Source organism: Leopardus geoffroyi, chromosome X, assembly GCF_018350155.1.
Source record: "Leopardus geoffroyi isolate Oge1 chromosome X, O.geoffroyi_Oge1_pat1.0, whole genome shotgun sequence".
Classification (NCBI taxonomy): domain Eukaryota; kingdom Metazoa; phylum Chordata; class Mammalia; order Carnivora; family Felidae; genus Leopardus; species Leopardus geoffroyi.
In genome coordinates this window covers 52,398,518-52,416,692 of record NC_059343.1, presented here as the reverse complement: position 1 = coordinate 52,416,692, position 18,175 = coordinate 52,398,518, and the positions used below count along the sequence as shown (strand labels likewise).

Sequence of the window (18,175 nt, the reverse complement as noted above, 5' to 3'; positions counted from 1 at the left end):
TCACCCCATAAAGAACCCATAAAGGTTCAACCCAATTTCAGTTGACTTCCATTCCCACCCACAGCCCCAGGCAACCAGGAATGTACTTCCTGTCTTTATAGATTTGCATTTTCAGGACATTGCATAAATCTTAGCATATTGTTTCTGAGGTTCACACACACTGTATCATATGCTACTGTTTCCTTTTTTATTGACAAATGGTTTTTCATTGTATGGATACACCACATTTTGTTTATTCACTGACATATTAATAAATATTTTGGTTGTGTCCACCTTTCAGTTTCTAGGAATAATGTTTCTCTGAACAGGATCATATAAGTCTTTACATGGAAATATGTTTTGTTTTTAAATTTTTATTCAAATTCCAGTCAGTAAAGTATATAACATTAATTTTAGGTGTACAATATTCAGCACTTCATACAATATTCAGCACTTGATATAACCAGTGCTCATCACAAGTGCACTCTTTATCCCCATCACTTATTGAACCCACCCCACCCCCACCTGCCTCCCCTCTGGTAACCATCAGGTTGGCCTCTATGGTTGAGTCTATTTATATATATATATTTTGTAGTTTCAAGTTTTTATTAAACTTCCAATTACTTCACATATACTCTAATATTAGTCTCAGGTGTAGGATTTAGAGATTCATCACTTACATACAACACTCATTGCTCATCACAACTGCCCTCCTTAATACCCATCACACATTTAACACATCCTCCATCCACTTCATCTCCAGCAACCCTCAGATTGTTCTTTATAGTTAAGAGTAGTAGGTTTTACAGATTTCCTCTCTTTCCCCCTATATTCATGTTTCCTGTGTTGTTAGTTTTAGCCATTCTGACAATGTGAAGTGATATCTCATTGCAGTTTTGATTCATGTTTCCCTGATGATGAGTGATGTTCAGCATCTTTTCATATGTCTATTGGACATCTGAATGTCTTCATGGGAAAAATGTCTCTTCATGTCTTCTGCCCATTTGTTAACTGGGTTATTTGTTTTGTGTGTTTAGTTTGATAAGTTTGTTACAGATTTTGGATAGTAACCCTTTATCGGATATGCCATTTGAAAGTATCTTTTCCCATTCAGAAGGTTGCCTTTTAGTTTTTTGATTGTTTTCTTCACTGTGCATTTTTTTTATGTTTTATTATTTTTATTTCAATTTAAAAAAAAATCCTAGGGGCGCCTGGGTGGCGCAGTCGGTTAAGCGTCCGACTTCAGCCAGGTCACAATCTCGCGGTCCGTGAGTTCGAGCCCCGCGTCGGGCTCTGGGCTGATGGCTCAGAGCCTGGAGCCTGTTTCCGATTCTGTGTCTCCCTCTCTCTCTGCCCCTCCCCCGTTCATGCTCTGTCTCTCTCTGTCCCAAAAATAAATAAATGTTGAAAAAAAAATTTTTAAAATAAAAATAAAAATAAATAAATAAATAAATAAAATCCTAGTTAAAATATATGGTAAAATTGGTTTCAGGTGTAGATTTATTTTTTTTTTTATTTATTTTTTTTTTAATTTTTTTTCAACGTTTATTTATTTTTGGGACAGAGAGAGACAGAGCATGAACGGGGGAGGGGCAGAGAGAGAGGGAGACACAGAATCGGAAACAGGCTCCAGGCTCTGAGCCATCAGCCCAGAGCCCGACGCGGGGCTCGAACTCCCGGACCGCGAGATCGTGACCTGGCTGAAGTCCGACGCTTAACCGACTGCGCCACCCAGGCGCCCCCAGGTGTAGATTTAGTGGTTCACAGCCAACATATCAGCCAGTACTCATCACAATAAGTGCCCTCCTTAATGCCCATCACCCACTTAGCCTATCTTCCACCCACTTCTCTCCATAAACCCGCAGTTTGTTCTCTATATTTAAAAGTCTCTTATAATTTCCTTCCCTTTCTTTTTTCCCCTTCCCCCATGTTCATCTGTTTTGTTTCTTAAATTCCGCATGTGAGGGAAATAATATGGTATTTGTCTTTCTCTGGCTGGCTTATTTTGCATAGCATAATATGCTCATTATTACATAATTACATAAATACATAATTAGCATAATGAAGCTAGAGCTTCATCCATGTCCTTGCTAATGGCAAAATTTCATTTCTTTTTTATGGCTGAGTAATATTCTAGTGTGTGTGTGTGTGTGTGTGTGTGTGTGTGTGTATTCATACACACCACTCTTCTTTATCCATTCATCACTCAATGGACATTTGGGCTCTTTCCATAGGTTGGGTATTGTTGGTAATTCTGCTATAAACATTGGGTGTGCATGTGTCCCTTAAAATCTGTGTTTTTTTATCCTTTGGGTCAATATAATAATTTCTGGGTCATAGGGTAGTTCTATTTTTAACTTTTTAAGGAAACTTCGTATTGTTTTCCAGAGTGGCTTCACCACTTTGCATTCAGACCAAGAGTATAAGAGTGTTCCCCATTCTCCTTATCCTCACCAATATCTGTTGTTTCCTGTGTTGTTAATTTTATCATTCTGAAAGGTGTGAAGTGATATCTCATCGTGGTTTTGATATGTATTTCCCTGATGATGAGTGATATCGAGAAACTTTTCATTTATCTGTAAGCTGTTTGTATGTCTTCTTGGGAAAAATGTCTATTTATGTCTTCTGCCCATTTCTTTTTAAAAAAATGTTTATTTGTTTACTTATTTTGAAGGGGGAGGGGCAGAGAGAGAAGTAGAGTGAAAGTATCTCAAGCAGACTCTGTACTGACTGCACAGAGCCTGGCACGAAGCTCGATCCCATGAACCTTGAGATCATGACTTCAGCCGAAATCAAAAGTCACATGCTTATCCAACTAACACTCCCAGGCACCCTGTGTTCTGCCCATTTCTTTACTGGATTACTTGTTTTTTTGGGTATGGACTTTGATAAGATTTTTTTATGCTTTTGGATATTAACTCTTTATCAGACATGTCATTTGCACATATTTTCTCCCATTCCATAAGTCATCTTTTAGTTTCATTGATTGTTTCCTTCCCTGAGCAGAAGCTTTTTATCTTGATGAAGTCCCAATAGTTCATTTTTACTTTTGTTCCCCTTGCCTTTGGAGATGTGTCTAGTAAGAAGTTGCTGCAGCCAAAATCAAAGAGGTTGCTGTCTATGTTTTCCTCTAGGATTTTGATTGTTTCCTGTCTCACATTTAGGTCTTTCATCCATTTTGAATTTATTTTTATGTTTGGTATAAGAAAGTGGTCCAGTTTCATTCTTCTGCATGTGGCTGTCCAGTTTTCCCAAAATTTATTGAAGAAACTGTTTTCCCCCCATTGGATGTTCTTTCCTGCTTTTTCAAAGATTAGTTGACCGTTTGGTGGTGTGTCCATTTCTGGGTTTTCTATTCTGTTCATTGATCTATGTGTCTTTTTTTTGTGCCAGTACCGTATTGTCTTGATGACTACAACTTTGTAATATAGCTTCAGATCCTTAATTATGATGTCTAAAGCTTTGTTTTCCTTCCTTTTCAGGATCACTTTTGCTCTTTGAGGTCTTTCGTGGTTACATACAAATTTAGGGTTGTTTGTTCTAGCTCTGTGAAAAATGCTGGTGGTATTTTGGTAGGGATTCCATTAAATGTGTAGATTGCTTCGGGTAGTATAGACATTTTAACAGTGTTTCTTCCTCTAGTTCATAAACATGAATATTTTTCCAAATATTTGTGCCCTTTTCAATTTCTTTCATAAGTGTTCTAAAGATTCAAAGTAGAGATCTTTTACCTCTTTGGTTATGTTTACTCCTAGGTATTTCATGGATTTTGGTGCAATTGTAAATGGAATCAGTTCCTTGATTTCTTTTTCTACTGTTTCATTATTGATGTATAGAAATTCAATAGATTTTTGTTTGTTTATTTTGCACTCTGCAACTTTACTGAATTTGTGTATCAGTTCTAACACTTTTCTGGTGGAGTCTTTCAGCTTTTCTACATATATTATCATGTTACCTGCAAATATTGAAAGTTTGACTTCTTCCTTGCCAACATGGATGCCTTTCATGTCTTTCTGTTGTCTGATGCTGAGGCTGGGACTTCCAGTGCTAAGTTAAATCACAATGGTGAGAATGGGCATCCCTGTCTTATCCTGACTGTAGAGGAGAGGTTCACAGTTTTTACCCATTGAGGATGATATCACCTGTGGATATTTCATATATGGCCTTTATGATGTTCATTTATGTTCCCTCTGTCCCTACTTTGTTGAGGGTTTTTATTAAAAAAAATGGATACTGGACTTTGTCAAATGTATTTTCTGCATCTATTGAGAAAATCGTATGGTTATTTAGATTTTTTCTTTTATTTTAGAGATAAAGGGAAAGAAAGAGCACACAAGCAGGAGACACGGGCAGGGGAGGGAGAGAGAGAGAGAGAGAGAGAAAGACAGAGAGAGAGACAGAGAGAGACAGAGAGAGAGAGAAAGAATCCCAAGTAGGCCCCATGCTTAGTGTGGAGCCCAACATGGTGCTTGATCCCATGATCCTGAGATCACGACCTGAGCTGAAATCGAGATTCAGACACTCAATGGACTGAGCCACCCGGGTTCCCCAAGAATCATATGGTTCTTATCCTTTATTTTATTAATGTGGTGTATCAGATTCCTTGATTTGCAAATACTGAACCACCATTGCAGCCCAGGAATAAATCCTGCTTTATTGTGGTGAATAATTCTTGATTGTGGTGTTTTGTTTGATTTCCTATTATCTTGTTGAGAATTTTTACATTCACCTTCATGAAGAATATTAGCATATAATTCTCCATTTTAGTGGAGTATTTGCTTTTGGAATCAAGGCAATGCTGCTTTCATAGAATAAGTTTGGAAGATTGCATTCCATTTTTATTTTTGGAACAGTTTGAGAAGAATAGGTAGTAACTCTTCTTCAAATGTGTTGGAGAATTCCCCTGTGACGCCATCTGGCCCTGGAATTTTGTTTGTTGGGAGTTTTTTGATTACTCATTCAATTTTCTTGCTGGTTATAGGCCTGTTCAAGTTTTATATTTCTTCCTGTTTCAGTGTTGGTACTTTATATGTTTCAAGTATTTTATCCATTTCTTCCACATTGTCCAATTTGTTGGAACACGTTTTTTGCATAGTGTTCTTTTATAATTGTTTGTATTTCTGTGGTATTGTCAACTCTCCTCTCTCATTCATGATTTTATTTATTTGGGTCCTTTCTCTTTTCTTTTCGATAGGTCTGACTGGGTATTTATCAATTTTATTATTTTTTTTTAAAGAACCAACTCCTGATTTTATTGTTGTGTTATGTTTTTTTCTTTTTTCTATATTATTAATTTCTCTCTAATCTTTATTATTTCCCTTCTGCTGGCTTCAGGTTTCATTTGTTGTTCTTCTTTTAGCTCCTTTTGGTGTAAGTTCAGGTTGTGTAATTGACATTTTTCTTTACTTATTGAGATAGGCCTGTATTGCTATAACTTTCCTCTTATGATTGCTTTTGCTGCATCCCAAAGATGTGGATCGTCATGTTTTCATTATCATTTGTTTCCATGTATTTTTTTTATTTCTTCTTTAATTTTCTGGTTGACCCATTTAATTGACATTTATTTGTTTTCTTTCCACATGTGTGTGTGTGTGGGGGGGGGGGGGGTTAAGTTTCATAGTGTTGTGGTCTGAAAATATGTAATGGTATGATCTCAATCTTTTTGTACTTGTTGAGGCCTGATTTGTGACCTAGTATGTGATCTATACTGAGAAGTGCACCCATGTGCACTTCACAAGAAAGTGTATTCTGCTGCTAAGTCCATCTGGTTCAATGTGTCATTCATAGCTTCCTTGCTGATTTTCTGCTTATATGATCTGTCCATTGATGTAAGTGGGATGTCAAAATGCCCTACTATGATTGTATTATTATCATTGGGTTCCATTATGTTTGCTATTAATTATTTTATATATTTGGGTTCCTCAAAGTTGGGGACATATCTGTTTACAATCTTTTAGATTTTCTTGTTAGACCCCTTCATTATGATATAGTGTCCTTCTTCGTCTCTTACAGTCTTTTGTTTAAAAGGTAGTTTGTCTAATATAAGTATGGGTATTCAGCTTTCTTTTGATGTCCATTAGCATGATAAATATTTCTCCATCCCCTCACTTTCAATCTGCAGACATTTTTAGGTTTAAAATGAATCTCCTGTAGGCAGCATGTAGATAGATCTTTCTCTTTTTTTATTCATCCTGACACGCATTCATATATATAGATAGATAGATAGATAGATAGATAGATAGATATAATTTATTGTCAAATTAACTAACATACAGTGTATATGGTGTCCTCTTAATTTTGGGGGTAGATTCCCATGAATCAACATTTACATACAACACCCAGTGCTCATCCCAACAAGTGTCCTCAATACCCATCACCTATTCTTGTTTATTCATGTTTATTTTTGAGAGAGAGAGAGAGAGCATTGAAAGGATGGGGTGGGGGGGGGGGGACAGAGGATCCAAAGCATGCTCTGAGCTGATAGCAGTGAGCCCAATGTGGGGCTCGAACTTATGAACCATGTGATTATGTCCTTAGCCAAAGTTGGACACTCAATGAACTGATGCACCTAGGCACCCCAACACCCATTCTTTTGAATGGACTATTTAGTACATTTATATTCTGAGTAAATGTTGATAGTTATGAATTTAGTGCCATCTTATTGCTTGTTGTCTTTATTTCCAGAGATTTTCTCATTTCCTTTCTAGTCTTTTTCCCAAAGAGTCCCCTTTAATATTCCTTGCAGGGTTGTTTTAATGGTCAAAGTCCTTCAGGTTTTGTTTGTCTGGGAAACTCTTTACCTCTCTTTCTATTCTGAATGGTAGGCTTGCTAGATAGGGTATTCTTGGATGTAGGTTTTTTCTACTCAGCATATTGAGTATATCATTCCACTTCATTCTGCCCTGCCATTTCTGTGGAGAGATCTGGTGATGCTAACCGTATTTGTCTTCCCTTGTAAGTTAGGATTTTTTTTTTCTCTTGATGCTTTTAGGATTTTTTTCTTTATCTGTATATTTGGCAAATTTAAGTACAATATCCCTGGTGTTTCCCTGCTTTTCTTGATTTTGGTGGGAGTTCTGTGAGCTTCCTGGTTTTGGTAGTCTGTTTCCTCCCTCAGATTAGAAAATTTTTCAGCTATAATGTCCTCAAATAAATCTTCTGCTCTCTTTTCCCTCTCTTCTTCTTCTGGGACTCCTATGACACAAATGCTATTATATTTCATGGAGTCACTGATTTCCCAAGTATACTTTCATGATCCAAGAGTTTTCTTTCCCTCTTTTGATCAGCTTCATTATTTTCCATTATTCTATCTTCTCTTTCACTTATTTTTCCTCTACTTCTTCCATCCTTGTGTTCATTGCATCAGTCCATTTTGCATCTCAGCTATTGTATTTTTCACTTTGGCCTGAATGATTTTAAGCTCTTTTGTCTCTGAGATAAGGGACTCCTTCATGTCTTCTGTGCTTTTTTCAAGCCCAGCTAGTGATGGATAACAGCTAGGAAGTACCTCAGAACCAGAGAGTAGAGAGCCAGGGGGAGGACAAAAGTGTGCTGCAGTGGGGCCTCCTTCCATTTTGTGCATGTATATTTTGAAAAATGCAATCTGAGTGCATATACATTTTATTGAGTATCATATCCTCAGTACTTTTCATGTCACAAGTCTTCATAATGATTCATTTTAATGGCTTCTAAATATTACAATTTTGCCCATAGCCCATAATGAACAGTCTTGTGTATTAGCCTTTTGTTTTCCTTATTTCCTTAGAATAAATTCACAAGGGTGGGATTACTTAACCAGAGAGTATACAATTGGGATTTAACAACCAATAACAGGTTTTATTTTTTTAGGAAAAGAAATGAGCTATAGTTCGTCTAGTCCTCTTCCTCTTCTGGAACTGAGTAGTTGACCCTGTAGAGCTGTGCTGTCCAATTAGTCACATGTGTGGTTTAAATTAAAGATAAATTAATCAAAATTAAATAAAATTCAAAATTTAGTTCCTCAGTTGCACTACCAACATTTCAAGTACCCACCATGCCTGGTGGCTAGTGTATTGGAAAGCATAGAGACAGAACATTTCCATCATTGTACAAAAGTTAATGGACAGTGCTCCTTTAAGAATGTCTCAAAAGGTCATGGGTGGCATTTCGAGTGGGAATTATTTGTGGTATGGGACTTTACTGTGCTTTGAGAGGCTGTTTAGCATCTTTGGTCCATGTTCACTACATGCCAGTAGTGTTCTCTCTTGGATCAGTCTAATAACAAAAAGTCTTCCACATTTACAAATGTCCCACAATAGAATAAAACTATCCCCTTTGAGACCCACGGAGCTTCTATCTTAGAATAGAGAATCTCCTAACTTTTTGTGGCTGGCTTTAGGTTGGCTATGCCTGGAGAAAGAAAAGCTTAGAAAGGTGGCTTAGAAAAATAACCCTGGTTCAGGGCCTAACTGCACTCTATTCCCATTTTCCTCCCTTCTCCTACTGGTCTGTTTCTTGCTTTTTGGTAATTGCAGGAACAAGACACTGCAGATGGAGAAGATCAAGGCACGTTTGAAGGCTGAGTTTGAAGCCCTTGAATCAGAGGAGAGGCACCTGAAAGAATACAAGCAAGAGATGGACCTGTTGCTACAGGAGAAGATGGCCCATGTGGAGGAACTCCGACTGATCCATGCTGATATCAATGTGGTATGTAGCTGATGGCCAGAAGCCTACCTCTAGGCCCTCTGAGAAATAGACAGTAGTGAGTACCATGGCCTCTTGTGATGTGGCTTTGGCCAACCAACTTGGGAGAGTAGGCATCAGGCTGTAGTGGAATGGAAGAATCCAGGAGTTCTGAGATCTAGTCTTGGCTCTGTCACTGATTGACTATATATCACTGGACAAATCCCTTTTTCTGCTAGGCCCTATTTTCCTTCTCTTTACTATGACAGGGAGTCAGTCACCTCTAAAGTCTTTTTCAGCACTAATGTGCTCTCATTCTGGGAGTTGAGAGTTAGCCTTAGGGTAAAGCAGAGCAGACAACTGCCTCTTGGGTCTAGCTCAAAGGGCTCCAAAGCTTCCAAGTAGGCTAAACAAATAATATCTGCCAGCCTACTAAAGTGAGGCTCCCTCATTAGAGTCTCTCTTTTGGAGATACTTGGAACATGGAGAATAAACTGCCAGCTAAGGTGATAAGTTTCCCACTTTTTGGAGTTATTCAAATATGGTCTGAATGATCACCTGTCTGAGCTGCGGTATTGCTATTCCTGCACCAGGAGGAAAATTGGAGGTGCTTACTTATAATGTCCTTTCTAATCCTTAGAGCTTATGACAATAAAAAGTATTTTTTTAATTACATTTGAAGGAGTTTTTATTGTTGGGAAACTCATTTTTATGACAATACTTATTTCCTGATATTGCCAAGCCAAGGACCTTAAAGGAAATATAGATGTGACTTAGACAGTAGTAATGGTATTTTCTGTGTCACAAGATCACAGGATTCCAGGGTCTCATGAGGAATTGGCATTTCTGCTGCCAGCTAACCAAGGATACAAAGTCAATTCAGTTAAGAAAATATTAGCTGGGGCTGAGAATCTAACCCAGTGGATCTCAAACTTAAACATACATCAAAGTCACATGGAAGAGGCTCTTAAAACATAGATTATTGGACTCCACACCAGAATTTCTGATTTTATATGTCTGGGGTGGTGTCTGAGAATTTGAATTCCTAATGAGTTCTCAGGTGGTGCTAATGCTACTGATCTAGTGACCACATTTTGAAAACCACTGATCTAAGAGAAAAGCCACTAGCCTGGGAAGCAGAAGTCCTGAATTTTTGTCTAGGTTTTGCCCCTGAGAAGTATTTCTCTGAGGAAGTTTTTTTTTTTATTCCTGAGTCTCAATTATCTGTTATCTAAAATGTTGGTGGGGCAGACTAAATGAGCTCTAAGGTCCATTCTAGCTTTAAGGTGCTATATTTGAATAATAACTACCATTAATTGACCCTTTACTCTGTGGTAGTCCCTGTACTTAAAGCTTATATGCACTCAATCACTGAATTTTCCTAAGATTATATGAGGTAGGAACTATTATTATCACCATTATACAGATGAAAAAAACTGAGGCTTGAAGAGAGTCACATAGACTACAGGGTGAATTAAGGACATGACTATAGATTGGCCTGGCTCTGGAGCCTGTGCTATTTTATCCACTCAGCTATAGACCCTTGTGGAGAATGTTGGTGTCTTTTCTTGGTACCTACCTCACTCTATGTTTCAGATGGAAAACACCATCAAACAGTCTGAGAATGACCTAAACAAGCTGCTAGAGTCTACACGGCGGCTGCATGATGAGTATAAGCCACTGAAGGAACATGTGGATGCCCTGCGCATGACTCTAGGCCTGCAGAGGCTCCCTGACCTATGTGAAGAGGAGGAGAAGCTATCCTTGGAGTAAGCTGCTTGCTCCCTGTCCTTGCAACATACACACACACAACACATACATACTTACACACACATGTAGCGGCACATATACAAACATAAAATCTGGTTTAAAAGTCATGGTACCCAGTCCTAGCCCCAGGACTGTCAGTGGTTGACTCATTGTATGACCTTGGGCAAGTCTCTGTGCACCAAAACAAGGACAGTTAGACTAGTATTTCTAGGTGGCTTTTAAAATTCTTTGTGCAATTTTGGTAACACGTGACTGTGTCTGTGACTCTTTATGTGTATGTGTGTGTGTGTGTGTGTGTGTGTGTGTGTGTGTGTCTGTGACTCTTACAAGGTTACTTCCCAAGTCAAGGTCCAGAAGGGATGTCTAGAAACCTTTGAAAATATAGAAGGCTGGGCTTTCATGGTCTCTAGTGGCTAGCCTTGGAACTTCTGTTTAAGACCCAGAATTAAGAACTACACTCACCTTACAGAGACAGTTCAATTCAGTAGAAGGAAGCAGACTTCCATAAGGTAGAGCAGGCTGCCTGTGGATGTTGTGAGCTTCTTACTCTGAAAAGCATGTTAGCATAGGCCTGAGGATACTTAATGGGAATATTGCAAAGGTGCATGGGATAAACAATAGGAAAATGCCCTTTAAGGACTTTGCTAGCCCTGGGATTCTTGATTTTCTGGGTCTATCAGAGCCAGAGAGCAGAAGGATTACCCTTACCAGCAGACAATGAGCCAGGTACCCAAGGGGAACCTTGTGCTGGGGAGGGTGTAGGAACTTTCTATACTGAGCCACAGCCCAACCCCTTTGGTTCTGTGGCATGGAGTCTCTAAGAGGGGCAAGGTTCTCCTTGCTTTCAGAATGATCCAGCTAATGTCTTTCATCTCCAAAGTTACTTTGAGAAGCAGAAAGCAGAGTGGCAGACGGAGCCTCAGGAGCCCCCCATCCCTGAGTCCCTGGCCGCTGCAGCCGCTGCTGCCCAACAACTCCAGGTGGCTAGAAAGCAGGACACTCGGCAGACAGCCACCTTCAGGCAACAGCCTCCACCTATGAAAGTAAGTGAGCTGGGTAGGGGTTGTGGAGGAAGAAAGGTGTCTTCAAGCAACCTCATGGAAGGCTGGGATGGGGGCTTTGGAATTACCTATTTGGTGCCTTCCTAAAACAGCCTTTGCTTAGGACACAGAAGAAGGGGTGTTTTATATGTGCTATAGCAGACCAGCTGTTTTTTTTTTTTCTTTCAAGATTTTATTTAAATGTAAGTTAGTTAACATATAATGTAGTATTTGTTTTAGGAGTAGAATTTAGTGATTCATCACGTGCATGTAACTCCCAGTCCTCATCATAACAAGAGCCCTCCTTAATTCCCCTCACTCATTTAGCCCATTGCCCACCCACCTCCCTTCCAGCAACCTTCAGTTTGTTCTCTGTATTTAAGAATCTCTTATGGTTTGTATCCTTCCCTCTCTGGTTTTATCTTATTTTATTTCATTCCTTTCCCCTATGTTTATCTGTTTTGTTTCTTAAATTCCACATATGAGTGAACTCATACGGTATTTGTCTTTCTCTCACTGACCTATATCGCTTAGCATAACACACTTGTTCCATCCATGTTGTTGCAAATGGCAAGATTTCATACTTAGTGATGACGGAGTAATATTCCATTGTATTTATATACTACATCTTCTTTATCCATTCATCAGTCGATGGACATTTTGGCTCTTTCCACAATTTGCCTATTGTTGATAATGCTGCTACAAACATTGCGGTGCATGCACCCCTTCGAATCAGTATTTTTGTAACCTTGGGGTAAATACCTAGTAGTGCAATTGCTGGATCATCAGGTAGTTTATCCCTGATGAATATGGATGCAAAAATTCTCAGTAAGATACTAGCAAATCAAATTCAACAGCATATAAAAAGAATTATTCACCATGATCAAGTGGGATTCATTCCTGGGCTGCGGGGCTGGTTCAACATTCACAAATCAATCAATGTGATACATCACATTAATAAAAGAAAAGATAAAAACCAAATGATCCTGTCAATCGATGCAGAAAAAGCCTTTGACAAAATTCAGCATTCTTTCTTAATAAAAACCCTCGAGAAACTCGGGATAGAAGGAACATACTTAAATATCATAAAAGCCATTTATGAAAAGCCCACAGCTAATATCATCCTCAATGGGAAAAAACTGAGAGTTTTCCCCTGAGATCAGGAACACGACAGGGATGTCCACTCTCACCGCTGTTGTTTCACATGGTGTTGCAAGTTGTAACATCAGCAGTCAGACAACAAAAGGAAATCAAAGGCATCAAAATTGGCAAAGATGAAGTCAAGCTTTCACTTTTTGCAGATGACATGATATTATACATGGAAAACCCAATAGGCTCCACCAGAAATCTGCTAGAACTGATACATGAATTCAGCAAAGTCGCAGAATACAAAATTAATGTACAGAAATCAGTTGCATTCTTATACACTAATAATGAAGCAACAGAAAAATAAAGAAACTGATCCCATTTACAATTGCACCAAGAATCATAAAATACCTAGGAATAAACCTAACCAAAGATGTAAAAGATCTGTATGCTGAAAACTATGGAAAGTTTATGAAGGAAATTGAAGAAGATACAAAGAAATGGAAAAACATGCCATGCTTGTGGATTGGAAGAATAAATATTGTTAAAATGTCAATACTACCCAAAGCGATCTACACATTCGATGCAATCCCAATCAAAATTGCACCAGCATTCTTCTCAAAGCTAGAACAAGCAATCCTAAAATTTGTATGGAACCACTAAAGACCCTGAATAGCCTAAGTAATATTGATGAAGAAGACCAAAGTGGGAGGCATCACAATCCCAGACTTTAGCCTCTACTACAAAGCTGTAATCATTAAGACAGCATGGTATTGGCACAAAAACAGACACATAGACCAATGGAATAGAATAGAGACTCCAGAACTGGACCCACAAAAGTATGGCCAACTATTTTTAACTTTTTTTAATTCAAATTAGTTAACATACAGTGTAGTCTTGGCTTCAGGAGTAGAACCCAGTGATTCATCTCTTACATATGACACCCAGTGCTTATCCCAACAAGTGACCTCCTTAATGCCTATCATCCATTTAACCCATCCCACCACCAACCTCACCTGCAGCAACCCTCAGTTTGTGCTCTGTATTTAACAATCTCTTATTGTTTGCCTCCCTCTCTGTTTTTATCTTATTTTTCCTTCCTTTCTCCTATGTTCATCTGTTGAGTTTCTCAAATTCCACCTATGAGTTAAATCATATGATATTTGTCTTTCTTTGACTGACTCATTTCACTTAGCATACTACCCTTTACTTCCATCCACATTATTGCAAGTGACAAGATTTCATTCTTTTTCATTGTCGAGTAGTATTCCCATATATATAAACACACACACACCCTATCTTTATCCATTCATCAGTCAATGGACATTTGGGCTCTTTCCATAATTTGCCTATTGTTGATAGCGCTGCTATAAACATTGGGGTCCGTGCACCCCTTTGAATCTGCATTTTTGTATCCTTTGGATAAATTCCGAGTAGTGTAATTGCTGAGTCATAGGGTAGTTCTGTTTTTCATTTTTTTTGAGGAAGCCCATACTGTTTTCCAGAGTGGCTGCACCAGTTTCCATTCACATCAACAGTGCAAAAATGATTGCCCTTTCTCTGCATCCTTGTCGACATCTGTGGTTTCCCGAGTTGTTAATTTTAGCCATTCTGACAGGTGTGATGCAATATCTTATTGTGGTTTTGATTTGTATTTCTCTGAATATGATTAGTGTTGAGCATTTGTTCATGTGGCATACCAGCTGATTTTATAGCCTCACATTCCCAGGGGGGCTACAATGCAGGGAGATTGACAGGATCTGCCAAAGCATAATTTTTAAAAAGTTAGAAACAAAACTTGTGCAAATATATAGTGAGCATGTGTTGTTAATGAGGAATTCAACAGGATTACAAAGCTGGTTCAAAAAGCATTTAAGAAACACACATATATAGTAAGGGAATGAAAGGAATGCTGAAATAAGTTTGGAAAATTAAATACAGAACTGGTTGATGAACTATAACCTTTAATTATCTTTCCTTTGGAACAGAAATAATCTGCATCTCTACTGGGCAAAAACCATTTGTTGCTTATTAGCATAAATCACAGAGTTGGGCCCTGATCAATAGTAAATAATCAAATAAAGGAACATTCTCCTAGAGCAGGGGTCAGCAAACTAGAACCCACAGGCCAAGTCTGATTTGCTCCCAGTTTTTGTAAATAAAGTTTTACTGGTGCACATGTATGCTTGTTTGTTTATGTATTCTCTGTAGCTTCTTTCACGTATAACAGTTATAGTTGAGTAGTTTTAACTACCACCATGTGACCTAAAAAGTCTAAAATATTTATTCTCTTGGCGTTTGTAGAGAAAGTTTACTAATATGTATCCTAGAGAATTGAATAATCCTTGACACAGCCTGTTGGTCCATGCTTTAACATAATATTAAATGGATATATAACTCTCATTTTGTGTTATTTCCCAACTTTGGATATTTTTCCTCAGTACCCTTCTTTGACCCTCATTCCTTTATAGACCTTACATCTGTTACATCTGGCACTGATCTCTCTACTTGAGTCTCAGTCATTGATTACTACTCCTTTCTGTTGGAAAATCACAACTGCTTTCTGGGGATCAGAAGCCTGAACTATAGGCTAAAAGAATCTGATTACTAACTTTCTTTGTCCTGTGTCCTTTCACTAGGCCTGCTTGTCATGTCATCAGCAAATTCATCGGAATGCACCTATATGTCCTCTGTGCAAAGCCAAGAGTCGGTCCCGGAACCCCAAAAAGCCAAAACGGAAGCAGGATGAATGAAGAGATGGAGAATACATAGAGCTCTGCTGCTCACAACCTTCCCCTTGGCCAGAGTGATTAATGTCCTGATTTGAGACCACCCTCCCCTACCTCTGGCAAGTTTCCTATTTAATGTGATGGAAGCACAACCCCTCTCACTTTGCTCTTATTTCTTTTTTCTCTTGGAGTTTCTGATTTAAGAAGGTGCTAATGACAGTGTGTCTGATGATCCCTTCTCTCCCATCCACATTTCAACCCTTGCCCTTGTTTGAAGTTGAGGGAAGGACAGAAAGCCCAGATGTGATTCTCTGCCTCTTATGTCTGAGGCCTGGGGCCTAAGGGCTGAGGGTTGGAGGAGGCCCTTACTTCAGGTAAAGGCTCCAGTGTGCCCTCTCCTTGTACTTTTGCCTTAGGCTCTGAAGGGACAATAGTCTTCTTGCAGGACTTTCCAGTAGCCTTGGTGTATATTTCTCCCCCACTGCCACCCTCATTTCATCTCATCTAATCAAAGTCCAGAAGTAACTTGGACAAGGCCTCCTTTTGGAGTTCACTCTCACCCTAGTCTCCCAGATATACTAAAGTTCTCAGGTACCAGGCTGTGTGTCTAGAGATTCTGAGACTTACGGGTTTTTCTCCTATAACCTTAGCTTTTCAAATCAATGGCAGAAGTTCCCCACGGTGAAATTAGGGAGCCACACCCACTCCACAAGTCCTTTATAACTTGCTGCCTAAATCATTGGGCTCTAATGTAGGAGCTGCCTTATGTTGAGAGGGACCCTATGCTGACATCTGTGTTGCCAAATGCTCAAAAACATTTTGAACAAAACCATTTTTGTTCAGAACTATTATTCTGGCACTTACATAGTGATATATATGATAATCAAGTGAGTGATAACCATTTTACACAGGCAAGAGGGTGGGACTTCCCTTCTATCCATCCATCCCTCTCTTGGGTCTGCCCTCTTCTGTAAGGAGGCCTCAGCTCAGGTCAGCTGCTGGCCACCCCCTTTCCTATAGATTCTCCAGGTGGCCTTCCCTTATAGAAGAAAAGGCACTAGGCTCCCCAGGCCCTGTATCTCTCCTCTCTACCAAAATCAGATGTCTAGTCAAGTTACTCTTATACTTAAAGACAGAGATGGGAGTTGGCTGAGTGAGAAAGTTTTAACTCCAATCTCAGTCCCTGGCTGGGGAAAGGGGGATATTTTCTTCCTTCTTTAACTGTAGTTTCAAGTTGCTGGTGTTCATGTGTTCATAATATAAAAAGTTCCTCTGCTCTTTGAAAGTAGAGTGTTATGTCTGTACGAATTCTTTTAAATAAACATTTGTTCATTGGAGTGAATGCTGACTGAATGCTTCTAAGTACCAAGTAATATAAAAGACATAGTGCCTTTTCCCCTTCTGGGTAGCTCTTCTTCCCTTTCATTCCCTCCACCCTATAAATGAAGAAACTGAATAAACCACTGCACAATAATTTACCCTATTATTATAATTTCCATTTATTCTCTACCCACTCTGTACCAGGTCTCTATGCAAGATGCTGTATGTACATGATTGTATTTGATTTTCAAAACAATCTTTCTAATTTTAATGTTTTTTTTGAGAGAGAGAGAGAGAGAAGGAGGAAGTGGGGGAGGGGTAGAAGGAAAGGGAGAGAGAGAATCTTAAGCAGGCTCCACACCCAGTGCACAGAGCCTAATGCAGTGCTCTATCTCACAACCCTGAGATAATGAGCTGAGCTGAAATCAAGAGTCAGATGCTTAACTCACTGAGCCATCCAGGTGCCCAAAAATGTTTCAAGCTAAGTACTTTTATTACCATTTTCCAAAAAATAAACCAAAGTTCAGACAAGTTAAATAACTTGTCCCGAGTTAAACAGCTGGTAAGAGAAATTTTAAGATGTGAACCCAGATTTGGTTCTAGAGCCTGTTTTTCCCTACTTTTTCTCTATAATTATTATTTTTTTTAAGCCTTTCTCCCTTTGGGGATGGTTTGATGATAGGAGTAGTTGAAATAACTCTAAACTAGAAAATAGGGTCTAGGAATCCAGTGACTGATACAGGAATACAAAGGCCTCCTTCCATACAGGGATACAATAGGGAACAACAGTGAAAAACCATCTAGTTTAAGAGCTCCCCATAGGGTGGACTAAGGTTTCCATTAACACTGTGTTGCAGTTAGGGGTGCCTGGGTGGTGCAGTTAAGTGTCTGACTCTTGATCTTGCCTTGGCTCAGATCATGATCTCACTGTTTGTGAGTTCAAACCCCACATCGGGCTCTGTGCTGATGGGTGCAGAACCTGCTTAGGATTATGTCTCTCCTTCCCTCTGACCCTCCCCTGCTTGTGCTCTCTTTCTCTCTCAAAATAAACAAATAAACTTAAAAAATAAAGAAAAGACTTTCAGCTCAACAGCTCCCTCTGTTCAACACTGCTTCCTCTAATGCTTCTCTTCTACAAGTGTTGATCCCAAGTGTTCCATAATTAACATCTTGTACATTAAACTGTCCTAGTGTTTCCCAGTAACCCAGTAGCTGACAAAAATTTCTCTGTGCCTCAGTGTCCTCACCTGGAAAATGGGGAAAATAATAGTACCCACTTCCAGGACTATTGTAAACAATGCTATAGTAAGCACTCAATACGTGTTAATTTCCTTCAGGTAATTGAATGACTAGTCAAAAGAAATACTGTTTGTCAAAACTAACATTACTTCCTTACCCAAGATTTTTTTCATCTACAGGACTGCTTTTGAGGTGTCCCAGGCTCATTGTGGGCAAAAAGAGCACACTGAGCTATGTGACTTTGAGTATAACCTGTATAGGCCTCAGTAGGTCCCTGGAAGTATATGAGGAGTGGTTATTGCTCTGCATCCTTGACACACTGGAGTTCATATTTGTAAATTATAAAATTCA

At 39.0% G+C, this 18,175-nt stretch overlaps 1 protein-coding gene across 2 annotated transcripts in view; it reads left to right on the top strand.

Annotated features, from left to right (window-relative positions):
- Positions 1–16,607, top strand: part of ZC4H2 (zinc finger C4H2-type containing) — a 30,269-nt gene extending 13,662 nt beyond the window's left edge. The window contains exons 2-5 of one of the 2 annotated variants that reach the window (XM_045471263.1): positions 8,493–8,664; positions 10,237–10,409; positions 11,291–11,453; positions 15,176–16,607. In XM_045471263.1, the coding sequence (XP_045327219.1) occupies positions 8,493–8,664; positions 10,237–10,409; positions 11,291–11,453; positions 15,176–15,289 (622 nt within the window). In that variant the 3' untranslated portion in view covers positions 15,290–16,607. The remainder of the gene's footprint in view (positions 1–8,492; positions 8,665–10,236; positions 10,410–11,290; positions 11,454–15,175) is intronic. The other variant, XM_045471264.1, reaches the window with a different exon arrangement.
- The last annotated feature ends 1,568 nt before the right edge of the window (positions 16,608–18,175 follow it).